The 17,427-nt window shown below is 36.5% G+C and overlaps 1 protein-coding gene across 1 annotated transcript in view; it reads left to right on the forward strand.

Moving 5' to 3' along the window:
* Positions 1-17,427, forward strand: part of tfcp2 (transcription factor CP2) — a 55,103-nt gene that overhangs the window by 5,999 nt on the left and 31,677 nt on the right. The window contains exons 2-4 of the mRNA XM_061925576.2: positions 7,930-8,115; positions 14,693-14,844; positions 14,925-15,001. Of these exons, the coding sequence (XP_061781560.1) occupies positions 7,994-8,115; positions 14,693-14,844; positions 14,925-15,001 (351 nt within the window). The 5' untranslated portion in view covers positions 7,930-7,993. The remainder of the gene's footprint in view (positions 1-7,929; positions 8,116-14,692; positions 14,845-14,924; positions 15,002-17,427) is intronic.

Below are 17,427 nucleotides of genomic sequence, written 5' to 3' on the forward strand. Positions count from 1 at the left end.
CAATGTTATAACGTGACTAAACTAGTTTATACAATGTTATAACGTGACTAAACTAGTTTATACAATGTTATAACGTGACTAAACTAGTTTATACAATGTTATAACGTGACAAAACTAGTATATACAATGTTCTAACACGACAAAACTAGTATATACAGTGTTCTAACGCGACAAAACTACTATATACAATGTTCTAACGCGACAAAACTAGTGCGTATAATGTTCTAACGCAACAAAACTAGTATATACAATGTTCTAATGTGACAAAAGTAGTATATACAATGTTATAACGCGACAAAACTAGTATATACAATGTTCTAACGCGACAAAACTAGTATATACAATGTTATAACGCGACAAAACTAGTATATACAATGTTCTAACGTGACAAAACTAGTATATACTACTGTATGTTCTAACGCGACAAAACTAGTATATACAATGTTCTAATGTGACAAAACTAGTATATACAATGATCTAACACGACAAAACTAGTATATACAATGTTCTAATGTGACAAAACTGGTATATACAATGTTATAACGTGACAAAACTAGTATATACAATGTTATAACTTGACAAAACTAGTATATACAATGTTCTAATGTGACAAAACTAGTATATACAATGTTATAACGCGACAAAACTAGTATATACAATGTTATAACGCGACAAAACTAGTATATACAATGTTCTAATGTGACAAAACTAGTATATACAATGTTATAACGTGACTAACCTAGTATATACAATGTTCTAACGTGACTAAACTAGTATATACAATGTTATAATGCGACAAAACTAGTATATACAATGTTCTAATGTGACAAAACTAGTATATACAATGTTATAACGTGACTAACCTAGTATATACAATGTTCTAACGTGACTAAACTAGTATATACAATGTTATAATGCGACAAAACTAGTATATACAATGTTATAAAGTGACTAAACTAGTATATACTATGTTATAACGTGGCAAAACTAGTATATACAATGTTGTAATGTGACAAAACTAGTATATACAATGTTCTAACTTGACAAAACTAGTATATACAATGTTATAATGTGACAAAACTAGTATATACAATGTTATAACGTGACTAACCTAGTATATACAATGTTCTAACGTGACTAAACTAGTATATACAATGTTATAATGCGACAAAACTAGTATATACAATGTTCTAATGTGACAAAACTAGTATATACAATGTTATAACGTGACTAAACTAGTATATACAATGTTATAATGCGACAAAACTAGTATATACAATGATATAAAGTGACTAAACTAGTATATACTATGTTATAACGTGGCAAAACTAGTATATACAATGTTCTAATGTGACAAAACTAGTATATACTATGTTCTAACGCGACAAAACTAGTACGGTATATACAATGTTCTAATGTGACAAAACTAGTATATACAATGTTCTAATGTGACAAAACTAGTATATACAATGTTCTAACGTGACAAAACTAGTATATACAATGTTATAATGCGACAAAACTAGTATATACAATGATATAAAGTGACTAAACTAGTATATACTATGTTATAACGTGGCAAAACTAGTATATACAATGTTCTAATGTGACAAAACTAGTATATACTATGTTCTAACGCGACAAAACTAGTACGGTATATACAATGTTCTAATGTGACAAAACTAGTATATACAATGTTCTAATGTGACAAAACTAGTATATACAATGTTCTAACGTGACAATACTAGTATATACAATGTTCTAATGTGACAAAACTAGTATATACAATGTTCTAATGCGACAAAACTAGTATATACTATGTTTTAATGTGGCAAAACTAGTATATACAATGTTATAACGTGACTAAACTAGTTTATACAATGTTATAACGTGACAAAACTAGTATATACAATGTTCTAATGTGACAAAACTAGTATATACAATGTTATAACTTGACAAAACTAGTATATACAATGTTCTAACGTGACAAAACTAGTATATACAATGTTCTAACGTGACAAAACTAGTATATACAATGTTCTAACGTGACAAAACTAGTATATACAATGTTCTAACGTGACTAAACTAGTATATACAATGTTCTAATGTGACAAAACTAGTATATACAATGTTATAACGTGACAAAACTAGTATATACAATGTTCTAACGTGACTAAACTAGTATATACAATGTTCTAATGTGACAAAACTAGTATATACAATGTTCTAACGTGACAAAACTAGTATATACAATGTTCTAACGTGACAAAACTAGTATATACAATGTTCTAACGTGACAAAACTAGTATATACAATGTTCTAACGTGACTAAACTAGTATATACAATGTTCTAATGTGACAAAACTAGTATATACAATGTTATAACGTGACAAAACTAGTATATACAATGTTCTAACGTGACTAAACTAGTATATACAATGATCTAACGTGATAAAACTAGTATATACAATGTTCTAATGTGACAAAACTACTATATACAATGTTCTAACGCGACAAAACTAGTGCGTATAATGTTCTAACGCAACAAAACTAGTATATACAATGTTCTAATGTGACAAAAGTAGTATATACAATGTTCTAACGCGACAAAACTAGTATATACAATGTTCTAATGTGACAAAACTAGTATATACAATGTTATAACGTGACAATACTAGTATATACAATGTTCTAATGTGACAAAACTAGTATATACAATGTTCTAATGCGACAAAACTAGTATATACTATGTTTTAATGTGGCAAAACTAGTATATACAATGTTATAACGTGACTAAACTAGTTTATACAATGTTATAACGTGACTAAACTAGTTTATACAATGTTATAACGTGACTAAACTAGTTTATACAATGTTATAACGTGACAAAACTAGTATATACAATGTTCTAACACGACAAAACTAGTATATACAGTGTTCTAACGCGACAAAACTACTATATACAATGTTCTAACGCGACAAAACTAGTGCGTATAATGTTCTAACGCAACAAAACTAGTATATACAATGTTCTAATGTGACAAAAGTAGTATATACAATGTTATAACGCGACAAAACTAGTATATACAATGTTCTAACGCGACAAAACTAGTATATACAATGTTATAACGCGACAAAACTAGTATATACAATGTTCTAACGTGACAAAACTAGTATATACTACTGTATGTTCTAACGCGACAAAACTAGTATATACAATGTTCTAATGTGACAAAACTAGTATATACAATGATCTAACACGACAAAACTAGTATATACAATGTTCTAATGTGACAAAACTGGTATATACAATGTTATAACGTGACAAAACTAGTATATACAATGTTATAACTTGACAAAACTAGTATATACAATGTTCTAATGTGACAAAACTAGTATATACAATGTTATAACGCGACAAAACTAGTATATACAATGTTATAACGCGACAAAACTAGTATATACAATGTTCTAATGTGACAAAACTAGTATATACAATGTTATAACGTGACTAACCTAGTATATACAATGTTCTAACGTGACTAAACTAGTATATACAATGTTATAATGCGACAAAACTAGTATATACAATGTTCTAATGTGACAAAACTAGTATATACAATGTTATAACGTGACTAACCTAGTATATACAATGTTCTAACGTGACTAAACTAGTATATACAATGTTATAATGCGACAAAACTAGTATATACAATGTTATAAAGTGACTAAACTAGTATATACTATGTTATAACGTGGCAAAACTAGTATATACAATGTTGTAATGTGACAAAACTAGTATATACAATGTTCTAACTTGACAAAACTAGTATATACAATGTTATAATGTGACAAAACTAGTATATACAATGTTATAACGTGACTAACCTAGTATATACAATGTTCTAACGTGACTAAACTAGTATATACAATGTTATAATGCGACAAAACTAGTATATACAATGTTCTAATGTGACAAAACTAGTATATACAATGTTCTAACGTGACTAAACTAGTATATACAATGTTATAATGCGACAAAACTAGTATATACAATGATATAAAGTGACTAAACTAGTATATACTATGTTATAACGTGGCAAAACTAGTATATACAATGTTCTAATGTGACAAAACTAGTATATACTATGTTCTAACGCGACAAAACTAGTACGGTATATACAATGTTCTAATGTGACAAAACTAGTATATACAATGTTCTAATGTGACAAAACTAGTATATACAATGTTCTAACGTGACAAAACTAGTATATACAATGTTATAATGCGACAAAACTAGTATATACAATGATATAAAGTGACTAAACTAGTATATACTATGTTATAACGTGGCAAAACTAGTATATACAATGTTCTAATGTGACAAAACTAGTATATACTATGTTCTAACGCGACAAAACTAGTACGGTATATACAATGTTCTAATGTGACAAAACTAGTATATACAATGTTCTAATGTGACAAAACTAGTATATACAATGTTCTAACGTGACAATACTAGTATATACAATGTTCTAATGTGACAAAACTAGTATATACAATGTTCTAATGCGACAAAACTAGTATATACTATGTTTTAATGTGGCAAAACTAGTATATACAATGTTATAACGTGACTAAACTAGTTTATACAATGTTATAACGTGACAAAACTAGTATATACAATGTTCTAATGTGACAAAACTAGTATATACAATGTTATAACTTGACAAAACTAGTATATACAATGTTCTAACGTGACAAAACTAGTATATACAATGTTCTAACGTGACAAAACTAGTATATACAATGTTCTAACGTGACAAAACTAGTATATACAATGTTCTAACGTGACTAAACTAGTATATACAATGTTCTAATGTGACAAAACTAGTATATACAATGTTATAACGTGACAAAACTAGTATATACAATGTTCTAACGTGACTAAACTAGTATATACAATGTTCTAATGTGACAAAACTAGTATATACAATGTTCTAACGTGACAAAACTAGTATATACAATGTTCTAACGTGACAAAACTAGTATATACAATGTTCTAACGTGACAAAACTAGTATATACAATGTTCTAACGTGACTAAACTAGTATATACAATGTTCTAATGTGACAAAACTAGTATATACAATGTTATAACGTGACAAAACTAGTATATACAATGTTCTAACGTGACTAAACTAGTATATACAATGATCTAACGTGATAAAACTAGTATATACAATGTTCTAATGTGACAAAACTAGTATATACAATGTTATAACGTGACAAAACTAGTATATACAATGTTCTAACGTGACTAAACTAGTATATACAATGTTCTAATGTGACAAAACTAGTATATACAATGTTCTAACGTGACAAAACTAGTATATACAATGTTCTAACGTGACAAAACTAGTATATACAATGTTCTAACGTGACAAAACTAGTATATACAATGTTCTAACGTGACTAAACTAGTATATACAATGTTCTAATGTGACAAAACTAGTATATACAATGTTATAACGTGACAAAACTAGTATATACAATGTTCTAACGTGACTAAACTAGTATATACAATGTTCTAATGTGACAAAACTAGTATATACAATGTTCTAACGTGACAAAACTAGTATATACAATGTTATAATGTGACAAAACTAGTATATACAATGTTATAATGTGACAAAACTAGTATATACAATGTTCTAATGTGACAAAACTAGTATATACAATGTTCTAACGTGACAAAACTAGTATATACAATGTTCTAAAGTGACAATACTAGTATATACAATGTTCTAATGTGACAAAACTAGTATATACAATGTTCTAATGCGACAAAACTAGTATATACTATGTTTTAATGTGGCAAAACTAGTATATACAATGTTATAACGTGACTAAACTAGTTTATACAATGTTATAACGTGACTAAACTAGTTTATACAATGTTATAACGTGACAAAACTAGTATATACAATGTTCTAACACGACAAAACTAGTATATACAGTGTTCTAACGCGACAAAACTACTATATACAATGTTCTAACGCGACAAAACTAGTGCGTATAATGTTCTAACGCAACAAAACTAGTATATACAATGTTCTAATGTGACAAAAGTAGTATATACAATGTTCTAACGCGACAAAACTAGTATATACAATGTTATAACGCGACAAAACTAGTATATACAATGTTCTAACGTGACAAAACTAGTATATACTACTGTATGTTCTAACGCGACAAAACTAGTATATACAATGTTCTAACGTGACAAAACTAGTATATACTACTGTATGTTCTAACACGACAAAACTAGTATATACAATGTTCTAATGTGACAAAACTGGTATATACAATGTTATAACGTGACAAAACTAGTATATACAATGTTCTAACGTGACAAAACTAGTATATACTACTGTATGTTCTAACACGACAAAACTAGTATATACAATGTTCTAATGTGACAAAACTGGTATATACAATGTTATAACGTGACAAAACTAGTATATACAATGTTCTAACGTGACAAAACTAGTATATACAATGTTCTAACGCGACAAAACTAGTATATACAATGTTCTAAAGTGACAAAACTAGTATATACAATGTTATAACGTGACAAAACTAGTATATACAATGTTCTAACGCGACAAAACTAGTATATACAATGTTATAACGTGACAAAACTAGTATACACTATGTTCTAACGTGGCAAAACTAGTATATACAATGTTCTAATGTGACAAAACTAGTATGTACAATGTTATAACGTGACAAAACTAGTATATACAATGTTTTAACGTGACAAAACTAGGATATACAATGTTCTAACGCGACAAAACTAGTATATACAATGTTCTAACGCGACAAAACTAGTATGTACAGTGTTCTAACGCGACAAAACTACTATATACAATGTTCTAACGCGACAAAACTAGTGTGTATAATGTTCTAACGCGACAAAACTAGTATATACAATGTTCTAACGCGACAAAACTAGTGTGTATAATGTTCTAACGCGACAAAACTAGTATATACAATGTTATAACGTGACAAAACTAGTATACACTATGTTCTAACGTGGCAAAACTAGTATATACAATGTTCTAATGTGACAAAACTAGTATGTACAATGTTATAACGTGACAAAACTAGTATATACAATGTTTTAACGTGACAAAACTAGGATATACAATGTTCTAACGCGACAAAACTAGTATATACAATGTTCTAACGCGACAAAACTAGTATGTACAGTGTTCTAACGCGACAAAACTACTATATACAATGTTCTAACGCGACAAAACTAGTGTGTATAATGTTCTAACGCGACAAAACTAGTATATACAATGTTCTAACGCGACAAAACTAGTGTGTATAATGTTCTAACGCGACAAAACTAGTATATACTATGTTATAACGTGACAAAACTAGTATACACTATGTTCTAACGTGGCAAAACTAGTATATACAATGTTCTAATGTGACAAAACTAGTATATACAATGTTCTAATGTGACAAAACTAGTATGTACAATGTTATAACGTGACAAAACTAGTATATACAATGTTTTAACGTGACAAAACTAGGATATACAATGTTCTAACGCGACAAAACAAGTGTATACAATGTTCTAACGTGACAAAACAAGTGTATACTATGTTCTCACATGATAAAACTAGTATATACAATGTTCTAACGTGACAAAATAAGTATATACAATGTGGATAAAGTGGCAGCTGAGTTTAAGTAACCACACAAATATATTACCGTTTTATCCTCAACTCTTATACGACATTATTATTATTATTATTACCTCCATCGTCCTACGATTTTATTGATTAAAACATATTGTTGTCATTTGTAACTCTAAATGCACTCTACTATATCCCCCCCCCCCCCCCCTCCCCCAAAGGTCGAAAGTTGGACTAAAGGTGCTCCCAGGAACAGAACCTCGTTGAGATCTGCACACTTTCAACATGGCCTGGGCTTTAAAGCTGCCTCTCACTGACGAGGTGATCGAGTCCGGACTGGTCCAGGACTTTGATGCCAGTCTGTCGGGCATCGGCCAAGAGCTGGGGGCCGGGGCGTACAGCATGAGGTACCCAACCACCCACAGTAGCTCTCAAGCATTGTGTCAAATCAAGCACAGCAGGCAACCCTGCACATTGTCTTAAAGCAGGCGAGCCTCATTCATATATATCATTTATATTTGCAAACCCCGTTTCCATATGAGTTGGGAAATTGTGTTAGATGTAAATATAAACGGAATAGAATGATTTGCAAATCATTTTCAACCCATATTCAGTTGAATATGCTACAAAGACAACATATTTGATGTTCAAACTGATAAATATATATTTTTTTGCAAATAATCATTAACTTTAGAATTTGATGCCAAAGAAGTTGGGAAAGGCGGCAATAAATACTGATAAAGTTGAGGAATGCTCATCAAACACTTATTTGGAACATCCCACAGGTGTGCAGGCTAATTGGGAACAGGTGGGTGCCATGATTGGGTATAAAAACAGCTTCCCAAAAAATGCTCAGTCTTTCACAAGAAAGGATGGGGCGAGGTACACCCCTTTGTCCACAACTGCGTGAGCAAATTGTTGAACAGTTTAAGAACAACGTTTCTCAAAGTGCAATTGCAAGAAATTTAGGGATTTCAACATCTACGGTCCATAATATCATCAAAAGGTTCAGAGAATCTGGAGAAATCACTGCACGTAAGCGGCATGGCCGGAAACCAACATTGAATGACCGTGACCTGTATCAAAAACCGACATCAATCTCTAAAGGATATCACCACATGGGCTCAGGAACACTTCAGAAAACCACTGTCACTAAATACAGTTGGTCGCTACATATGTAAGTGCAAGTTAAAGCTCTACTATGCAAAGCAAAAATTTATCAACAACATCCAGAAATGCCGCCGGCTTCTCTGGGCCCGAGATCACCTAAGATGGACTCATGCAAAGTGGAAAAGTGTTCTGTGGTCTGACGAGTCCACATTTCAAATAGTTTTTTGAAATATTCGACATCGTGTCCTCCGGACCAAAGGGGAAGCGAACCATCCAGACTGTTATCGACGCAAAGTTCAAAAGCCAGCATGTGTGATGGTATGGGGGTGCATTAGTGGCCAAGGCATGGGTAACTTACACATCTGTGAAGGCACCATTAATGCTGAAAGGTACATACAGGTTTTGGAACAACATATGCTGCCATTTAAGCGTCGTCTTTTTCATGGACGCCCCTGCTTATTTCAGCAAGACAATGCCAAGCCACATTAAGCATGTGTTACAACAGCGTGGCTTTGTAAAAAAAGAGTGCGGGTACTTTCCTGGCCCGCCTGCATTCCAGACCTGTCTCCCATCGAAAATGTATGGCGCATTATGAAGCGTAAGACCCCGGACTGTTGAACGACTACTACATAAAACAAGAATGGGAAAGAATTCCACTTTCAAGGCTTCAACAATTAGTTTCCTCAGTTCCCAATTGTTTATTGAGTGTTGTTAAAAGAAAAGGCCATGTAACACAGTGGTGAGCATGCCCTTTCCCAACTACTTTGGCACGTGTTGCAGCCATGAAATTCTAAGTTAATTATTATTTGCAACAAAAAATAAAGTTTATGAGTTTGAACATCAAATATGTTGTCTTTGTAGCATATTCAACTGAATATGGGTTGAAAAGGATTTGCAAATCATTGTATTCTGTTTATATTTACATCTAACACAATTTCCCAACTCATATGGAAACATACCTGCCCCCAAAGTGCCAAAAAGAAACATGACAGCGCGAGGAGAGATGCCAGGAGTACACAGAGAGCGCGCAGAAAGGCGTCACGCGCGCGCAGAAAGGTACCGCGCGCGCGCGGTGCCTTTCTGTGCGCGCGCGGTGCCTTTTTGCGCGCGGTACCTTTCTGCGCGCGCGCGGTACCTTTCTGCGCGCTCTCTGTGTACTCCTGGCATCTCTTCTCGCGCTGTCATGTTTCTTTTTGGCACTTTGGGGGCGGGTATGTTTCCATATGAGTTGGGAAAGGCACCACACACGCGCAAAAGGGTGTCGCGCGAGCGCACGAAGTGGAGAATCAGCGCGCGGTAACAGTTTTTATGCGCTCGGATTTTTGGCACTAATGTGACGCCATAAGTGGTCCCCAACCACCGGGCCGCCGCCCGGTACCGGTCCGTGGATCAATTGGTACTGGTCCGCACAAGAAATAAACATTTTTTTTATTTTTTATTAAATCAACATAAAAAACACAAGATATACTCACAATTAGTGCACCAACCCAAAAAACCTCCCTCCCCCATTTACACTCATTCCCGGTCCGTGGGACAAATTTTCAAGCGTTGATCGGTCCGCAGCTACAAAAAGGTTGGGGGCCACTAAGTTAGAGGTTATATATCTTTTATTATTGAATGTATCAATTGTGAATATTTAGAGGCCTACTGAAACCCACTACTACCGACCACGCAGTCTGATAGTTTATATATCAATGATGAAATCTTAACATTGCAACACATGCCAATACGGCCGGGTTAGCTTACTAAAGTGCAATTTTAAATTTTGCGCCGAAATATCCTGCCGAAAACGTCTCGGTATGATGACGTCAGCGCGTGACGTCACGGATTGTGGAGGACATTTTGGGACGGCATGGTGGCCAGCTATTAAGTCGTCTGTTTTCATCGCAAAATTCCACGGTATTCTGGACATCTGTGTTGGTGAATCTTTTGCAATTTGTTCAATGAACAATGGAGACAGCAAAGAAGAAAGCTGTAGGTGGGAAGCGGTGTATTGCGGCAGCCGGTGTTTCATTGTTTACATTCCCGGAAGATGACAGTCAAGCTTTACCATTGGCCTGTGGAGAACTGGGACAACAGAGACTCTTACCAGGAGGACTTTGAGTTTGATGCGCAGACGCGGTACCGTGAGTACGCATGCAGCTGCGGCTTCCAAACATTTGATCGCTTGCCCGTACGTGCGTGCCGCTATGTGCATGTCACGTACGTGACTTTGGGGAAATATATGTGCTGTATGAACTTTGGGGAGGTGAACGGTACTTTGGGCTGTGGGATTGAGTGTGTTGTGCAGGTGTTTGAGTTGTATTGGCGGGTTATATGGACGGGAGGTGTTTGTTATGCGGGATTAATTTGTGGCATATTAAATATAAGCCTGGTTGTGTTGTGGCTAATAGAGTATATATATGTCTTGTGTTTATTTACTGTTTTAGTCATTCCCAGCTGAATATCAGGTCCCACCCGCCTCTCACAGCATCTTCCCTATCTGAATCGCTCCCACTGCCCTCTAGTCCTTCACTCTCACTTTCCTCATCCACCAATCTTTCATCCTCACTCAAATTAATGGGGAAATCGTCGCTTTCTCGGTCCGAATCGCTCTCGCTGCTGGTGGCCATGATTGTAAACAATGTGCAGATGTGAGGAGCTCCACAACCTGTGACGTCACGCTACTCGTCTGCTACTTCCGGTACAGGCAAGGCTTTTTTATCAGCGACCACTTTATCGTCGATGTTCTCTACTAAATCCTTTCAGCAAAAATATGGCAATATCGCGAAATGATCAAGTATGACACATAGAATGGATCTGCTATCCCCGTTTGAATAAGAAAATCGCATTTCAGTAGGCCTTTAATGGACCACAATGGAAACAAGCCTTTTGGCTTTTTGTGCCATCCATTTGCCTTTTTAAAGCATTACATGGGTTACATTCTTGAAGATGTCAATAAACTTCTCAATCAATCAATCAAACGGAACTGGCGACACTGCTTACAAGTCCAGGGTAGGATTTAGCTTTTTTTTTTTTTTTTTTTTTTTTAAACGCTGAACTAATGCAAAAGAAAAAATGGTGCAAATCTCAAAACACACATAAACAACTGCATGAGCGAAATGCTGCAAGTTCACACAACAGCAAGTCGCTTTACTTTGTCAGGTTTGTCACTGACAGTTTAGTTATGTTTTGAGTTTTTCCTCTGTTTGTCTTTATTTCCTGTCGGCGCTCTTATTTTGGTTATTTCCTACTTGTCTCCCTGAGTGCTGTGTCCCCTCAGCTGTGGCTGATTGGCACCTGGCCACACCTGGTGTCAATCAGCCAGATGCTATTTAAACGTGCCTTCCCCTCCAGTCAGTGCTAGATTATTGTCATTACTACCTGTCTTAACACTTGTCGTTGTAGCTCTGTCTACTTTTGTTGCACTCTGCTCATGTCCTAGTTCCTTCGTGTCACAGTAAGTGTTTTTGTTTCTTGTCCAAAGTTAGCCTCTGTGCTATTTTAGTTCATAACCAAGTTTGTTGTCCGCCTTGTGCGCGCCTTTTGTTGTTACCCTTTTGTTTGTTGTTTTGCCTTAGTGTTTAATTAAATCATGTTTTCTCGTACAATGCCTTCCGCCTTCTCTGCATCTTGGGGTTCGTCACCTACAACTCCTGACATACTTAACGCTATTACAACATTGGTTCTGTCACGGCCAAAAAAAACAAAAACAAACTTCTTATATATAATTAGTTTTTACATTTTGTAAATGACACATTCTACTTTCATTATTGTTGTCGACGAAGCCTTATAGTACAACTTGTCGCATGTCCTTCTCTTATAATTCTGTGGTGTCATCATCACCTCCCTTTATTTTGTCTGGTGGTCTAATTGTGCAATTATGGTCTTGTCAATGTTTGCTCTTTCCCTTTAAAGCGGCTGTTTGCACTGTAAATTGTTCTGTTGGGAGGAAAAGGTGCGATCCAGGCTGGACACTTTGGTATTTGTTTGTGGTGCCTTGATTATAGTGAATAAAGCAGGTGGATATGAATCAATGGATATGTGTTTCTACAGTCCTTAATCACTAGTGTGTCAAAGGGCTTTTACAAACTTACAATCACATCACCTGATCTAAACCTTCATCCAGGCAAGGGGAAAACTCAAAAGACCCCAACTTGGGAAATAGAAGAAACCTTGAGAAGGGACCACAGATGTCGGGACCCCCTTCCATGGCTGCAGTGGATGTGGATATAAAATAATTGAATTGTTAAATTAATATACAAAAGCGGTGAAGTTGTCACATTGTGTAAATGGTAAATAAAAAGAGAATACAACAAATCCTTTTCAACTTATATTCAATTGAATAGACTGCAAAGACAAGATATTTCATGTTCGAACTGAAAAACCAATTTTTTTTTGCAAATCATTAACTTAGAATTTAATGGCTGTAACACATTGCAAAAAAGTTGTCAGAGAGGCATTTTGACCATTGTGTTACATGGCCTTTCCTTTTAACAACACTCAGTAAAGGTTTGGGAACTGAGGAGACACATTTTTGAAGTGGAATTCTTTCCCATTCTTGCTTGATGTACAGCTTAACTTGTTCAACAGTCTCCCTTCTCATATTTTAGCCTTCACACATTTTCAATGTCCGGACTACAGGCAGGCCAGTCTAGTACACGCTCTCTTTTACTATGAAGCCACGCTGTTGTAGCACGTGGCTTGGCATTGTCTTGCTGAAATAAGCAGGGGCGTCCATGAGAACGTTTCTTGGATGGCTCCAAAAGCTGTATGTACCTTTCAGCGTTAATGGTGCCTTCGCAGATGTGTAAGTTACCCATGCCTTGGGCACTAATACACCCCCATACCATCACACATTAGATTAGATTAGATTAGATTTATTGGTCCCCTTGGGGAAATTCATTGTCACTGCCGTACATTTAAACACTAGACATTACACATCACACACACACAAAAAAAAGACATCATACATGACTAACACATATTTACAGGCTTGTCAGACACATGCTGCCTTTTCAACTTTGTGCCTAGAACAATCCGGATGGTTCTTTTCCTCTTTGTTCCGCAGGACACCACGTCCACAGTTTCCAAAAAACAATTTGAAATGTGGACTCGTCAGACCACAGAACACTTTTCCACTTTGCATCAGTCCATCTTAGGTGAGCTCGGGCCCAGCGAAGCCGGCACCGTTTCTGGGTGTTGTTGATAAATGGCTTTGGCTTTGCATAGTAGAGTTTTAACTTGCACTTACAGATGTAGCGACCAACTGTAGGTACTGACAGTGGTTTTCTGAAGTGTTCCTGAGCCCATGTGGTGATATCCTTTACACACTGATGTGGCTTTTTGATGCAGTAGCGCCTGAGGGATCGAAGGTGCGTAATATCATGGCTTACGTGCAGTGATTTCTCCAGATTCTCTGAATCTTTTGATGATATTACGGAGCGTAGATGGTGAAATCCCTAAATTCCTTGTTGAGAAATGTTGTTCTTAAACAATTTGCTCAGGCATTTGTTGACAAAGTGGTGACCCTCGCCCCCGTCCTTGTTTGTGAACGACTGAGCATTTCATGGAAGCTACTTTTTACACCCAATCATGGCACCCACCTGTTCCCAATGAGCCTGCTCACCTGTGGGATGTTCCAAATAAGTCTTTGATGAGCATTCCTCAACGTTCTCAGTCTTTTTTGCCACTTGTGCCAGCTTTTTTGAAACATGTTGCAGGCATCAAATTCCAAATGAGCTAATATTTGCAAAAAATATTAGTTATAGACTGCAATCCAGCTGAGTGGTCCGCCCCCGGGTGACAACTCGGGTCAGCTAGCCCCCCCCATCCAGACTGGTACCTCTCCAGAAATGATCCATGGCCACATCATTCAGTTTGTCGTTCCTGCAGCGACGTCCTGGCCTTGCCCATCTTCAAGCAGGAGGAGTCCAACTTGCCACCGGACGCCGACAACAAGATCCTTCCCTTCCAGTACGTTCTTTGCGCCGCTACCTCGCCAGCTGTCAAACTGCACGATGAAACACTCACCTACCTCAACCAAGGTCAGCACTTCAAATACCACATCATACAAGAGTGAGCGGAGTCTTTTCTTTTTACCCACAGTGCACTTTTGTCGTTTCAGGGCAGTCCTACGAAATCATCATGCTCGATAATCGGAAAATCGGTGAACTCCCGGAAATCTCCGGTAAAATGGTGAAGGTATGTAGGCATAACGGAGTGGAATGTGCTCAAGTTGACCAAGAGGGTTAAAAAGGTGAGCCAATGAAAACGGGCTCAGGCAGACTTTTTTAAACCTTTGTCCTGCATCAAGGTGTGCACAATCATTGGGAAGATTCTTTCCCTCAGGTGAGTCTGTTAACTCACCGAATAGGGAAACGTAAATGGTAAATGGGTTATACTTGCATACTTGCCGACCCTCCCGGATTTTCCCGGGAGACTCCCGAAATTCAGCGCCTCTCCCGAAAACCTCCCGGGACAAATTTCCTCCCAAAAAACTCCCGAAATTCAGGGGGAGCTGGAGGCCACGCCCCCTCCAGCTCCATGCGGACCTGAGTGACGTGTTGACAACACACAACAACAGCGTCTACCGTAAAGCAGTTTGTCTGCCGTAAACAGCAATGTTGTGACACTTTTAAACAGGACAATACTGCCATCTACTGTACATGCATATGTGACCCACCCATAATGTGTCACATTTTTGTGTTGATTTATTTATTCTATTTTGCGGTTTGAATTCGTTTTTGGAGATGTCATTACACATTTATCAGTATTCACATTGGTCAGTAGGGGGCAGTAGGGCGTTTCTTCCCAAGCCCGCCCACCATGGCTGCACCGCTGGCACACAATAGGTGGTGAAACATCAGTACATGGTGTTGCGTCTGACCAGTCTACCTCTCAGGGAATTAAAGTCACTGACATATATGCAGAGTTAGAAGGACCATCAAGACAGAATAGGAATATTATCATGTTTTACTGAAGCTTCAGGAGACCAGCCCACATCAATACAGTCATACCGTCATCTCGGGATGGTCTCACATTCAAACAGGAAGAGACAACTCCATACTTGCCAACCATCCCGGATTTTCCGGGAAACTCCCGAAATTCAGCGCCTCTCCCGAAATTCAGGCGGACCTGAGTGACGTGTTGACAGCCTGTTCTCACGTCCGCTTTCCCACAATGTAAACAGCCTGCCTGCCCAATCACGTTATAACTGTAGAATGATCGAGGGCGAGTTCTTGGTTTCTTATGTGGGTTTATTGTTAGGCAGTTTAATTAACGTCCTCCCAGCGCGGTAACAACACACAACAACAGCAGTCAAGTGTTCGTCGACCGTAAAGCAGTTCGTCTGCCGTAAACAGCAATGTTGTGACACTTTTAAACAGGACAATACTGCCATCTACTGTACATGCATATGTGACCCACCCATAATGTGTCACATTTTTGTGTTGATTTATTTATTCTATTTTGCGGTTTGAATTCGTTTTTGGAGCTGTCATTACACATTTATCAGTATTCACATTGGTCAGTAGGGGGCAGTAGGGCGTTTCTTCCCAATTGACCGGAAGTGTCTTGTCATTCTGATGAGCGCGACCAGTCTGTGAACAATTGTAACGTCCTGTGTGCTTTTTCCTCCTGTATAACAGGTTAGTTTTGGTGAATCAACTCACTGAATAATATCCATGTGATCGTTATAAGTTTAAGTACACATTCTGATGGTGGAGCCTAACTCTAAAGTGTTTGTGAGTTGTAGTTTGTATTTGTGAATGAATCCAGTGCACAGCTGCAGTAATCAATACAAAAAGGCGACGTGAGTGCGCAATGTTTATATAGGAACTTCTGATCCTAATTCAGACTCCCAAATTAGAGCTCCCGTTTTCTTATTGATTTTATAATGTATATTTGTATAATGTGTGTGTTCTGAAATAGTGACAGAAAATAGAACAAGGATGGACAATTCAACCCTTAACTCAACAATGAGTAGATGAGTGTTATGTGTGTGTATATGTGTAAATAAATTAACACTGAAATTCAAGTATTTATTTTATTTATATATATATATATATATATATATATATATATATATATATATATATATATATATAGCTAGAATTCACTGAAAGTCAAGTATTTCTTATATATATATATATCTTAACCACGCCCCCCGCCCCCACTCCCCACCTCCCGAAATTGGAGGTCTCAAGGTTGGCAAGTATGTATACTTGTATAGCGCTTTTCTACCTTCAAGGTACTCAAAGCGCTTTTGACAGTATTTCCACATCCACACACACATTCACACACTGATGGCGGGAGCTGCCATGCAAGGCCCTAACCACCACCCATCAGGAGCAAGGGTGAAGTGTCTTGCTCAAGGACACGACGGACGTGACGAGGTTGTTAGAAGGTGGGGATCGAACCAGGAACCCTCAGGTTGCTGACACGGCCACTCTCCCAACTTCGCCCACGCCGTCCCCAATAAGAACTAATAAATTATCATATTTATTTATTGAATTTTGTCCCATTTCTGCCAGAATAAAATCATGACGCTCTGACACAGAATCATTACATAATTAAATACATTCATTAAAGCGTGAAATTATTAATTTAATCATGAAATGATAAAATGT

Source organism: Nerophis lumbriciformis, linkage group LG01, assembly GCF_033978685.3.
Source record: "Nerophis lumbriciformis linkage group LG01, RoL_Nlum_v2.1, whole genome shotgun sequence".
Taxonomy (NCBI): Eukaryota; Metazoa; Chordata; class Actinopteri; order Syngnathiformes; family Syngnathidae; genus Nerophis; species Nerophis lumbriciformis.